Here is a 1,953-nt window from a genome sequence, read left to right on the forward strand (position 1 = left end):
TGATCGTCAAATAGTGCACTGTGTATTGCTTAGTTTTAGAACAATTTGCCATTTAATCTCGCGAAATTTTCGAACATTCAATACTTTCAGCAAACACAAAAAAATATTTGATCGAAACAGAACAGCAAAATGAGGTTTTCATTTGTGTTAGGTCTTGCTTTTGTTGCTAGTGCTAGTGTTATGGTTTATAGTGTACCAGGTACTCGAATTCCGTTTGGTTCCGTGGTAATTCTAATTGTTGAAATATTTTCTTTCACACATATGTAGTCAACGGTGATTCGCTTGTGAAAGATATGGTAAATCTAACCCTCTCAAAGGAGAATGAATCTGAATCCCTTTACAAAGCTATTGTAACAGGTGCAGTTAGAGACGGAATGTGCCATTTAATTTTTCAAAATTGACTTTCATATTCTACAGACGATGTGGATCTGGTAAAATCTCTGGTGGACAACGGTGCAAATGTAAATGCATTTTACGGAGAACACGTGAATCAAACACAATTACAATGGGCGGTTCTAAACGGTACGGTTCAATCGGAGGAATTGTTGCTTTTCCGTTTTCCTGTGCGGTCTTACTTAATCACCTCTCGTTTGAATTGATGCTGCGTCTCTTGTTTCAGGCCATTTGGAAATATGTAAAATTTTAGTCACACATGGTGCCAACGTCAATGCCGTTAATAATGTGAAATTTCAGTCGTTACATTTGCTTGCAGTCTCTGGTAATTGACTTTGATTAGTAATTAATAATATCAACCAGCACTAGTAGCTGGTTCAGTTCCATTAATTAGTTTTTGTGGGTTCGTTTTTGTGGGACTTTAGGCAAAAGGGAGTTGGCCCAATTTCTAATTGACCATGGAGCTGATATAAATGCTGGAGATAATAACAGGAACACTCCGTTGCACATCGCTGTTCATTTTGGTATAATTTAGAGTTCCTTTTGACGGCCTATTCTTATTAATTGCGTGATATGTGTTTGTATGATGCACATTTCAGATAATTTGGACATGTGCAAATGCCTTATTGAAAGTGGAGCCAATGTCAATGCTAAAAATAAGAACAACGAGACACCCCTGCATAAAATGGCCTTTAACGGTAACTCACCTTTTTTTGTCTTCATTCTAAATAATGGACGTGAGACCTGAACTGATTTCAGGCAAAAGAGAAATTGCCGAGTATCTTATTACATATGGAGCAAATGTTAACGCCGAAGATATTAACAAATGCACACCACTTCATAACGCTTATAAAAATGGTGAGTGCAGTCATTAGCTGTTAGCACATTTGTGAGATAAAATGTTTATTGTGGACATCTCTGAATGAAATTTCAGGAAACGATGAATTAAGGAAACTATTAATCGATCATGGAGCAGATTTAAATGTAATCAACACCTTCGGCGAAACACCTAGCGATATGAAACTGATAATTTGAAACGGCTAGTCATATGAAGAATCGAAGTCAAATCGCCAAAATGCACTTTTTTGTGATGTTTCATGGCGAATTATCACATTTTCGTTTTATGTGGGATCTGATATTACTAGTCCCACAGATTCTGAGAGCTGTTATATTGAATGCAAGTTTTGAATTTTTTCCAGTCGAAATTTTTGTCGCACATGTATAACGACCACTTTACTGGGATAAAAACCATTCAATATTCAAGACTGTCAAATTTGTGGATCTAGAAATTATGTAGATTCTGTTGAAAACGAAAAGGTGATAATTCGTTAATTTTGTTAAGTGTATTTCAAAGAATGTCGTTTCTTCATCCTTTGACGATTTTTCTTGACGTTTCTCCACATTCTGGCGATATTTCGAAAAAAATCGGCAAAGTGTGAAGAAACGCCGAAAAAAAATCGACAAAGTGTGATTTGACTTTTACGATACTTCACGGCTATAAAACAAACGAAGTAAATGATTTGTAGCAAACACAATATATTAAAGAAGAGATGAAATGAT

The 1,953-nt window shown here is 35.7% G+C and overlaps 1 protein-coding gene across 1 annotated transcript; it reads left to right on the plus strand.

Annotated features, from left to right (window-relative positions):
- On the plus strand, positions 1 to 1,953 carry LOC119074041 (putative ankyrin repeat protein RF_0381). The gene is made up of 8 exons (XM_037179987.1): positions 1 to 199; positions 268 to 357; positions 418 to 522; positions 620 to 718; positions 819 to 917; positions 993 to 1,091; positions 1,153 to 1,251; positions 1,328 to 1,953. Exons 1-8 carry the CDS (start codon positions 130 to 132, stop codon positions 1,426 to 1,428), a joined length of 762 nt encoding a protein of 253 aa, XP_037035882.1. The 5' UTR covers positions 1 to 129; the 3' UTR covers positions 1,429 to 1,953.

This window comes from Bradysia coprophila, unplaced genomic scaffold (genome assembly GCF_014529535.1).
Source record: "Bradysia coprophila strain Holo2 unplaced genomic scaffold, BU_Bcop_v1 contig_138, whole genome shotgun sequence".
NCBI lineage: Eukaryota > Metazoa > Arthropoda > Insecta > Diptera > Sciaridae > Bradysia > Bradysia coprophila.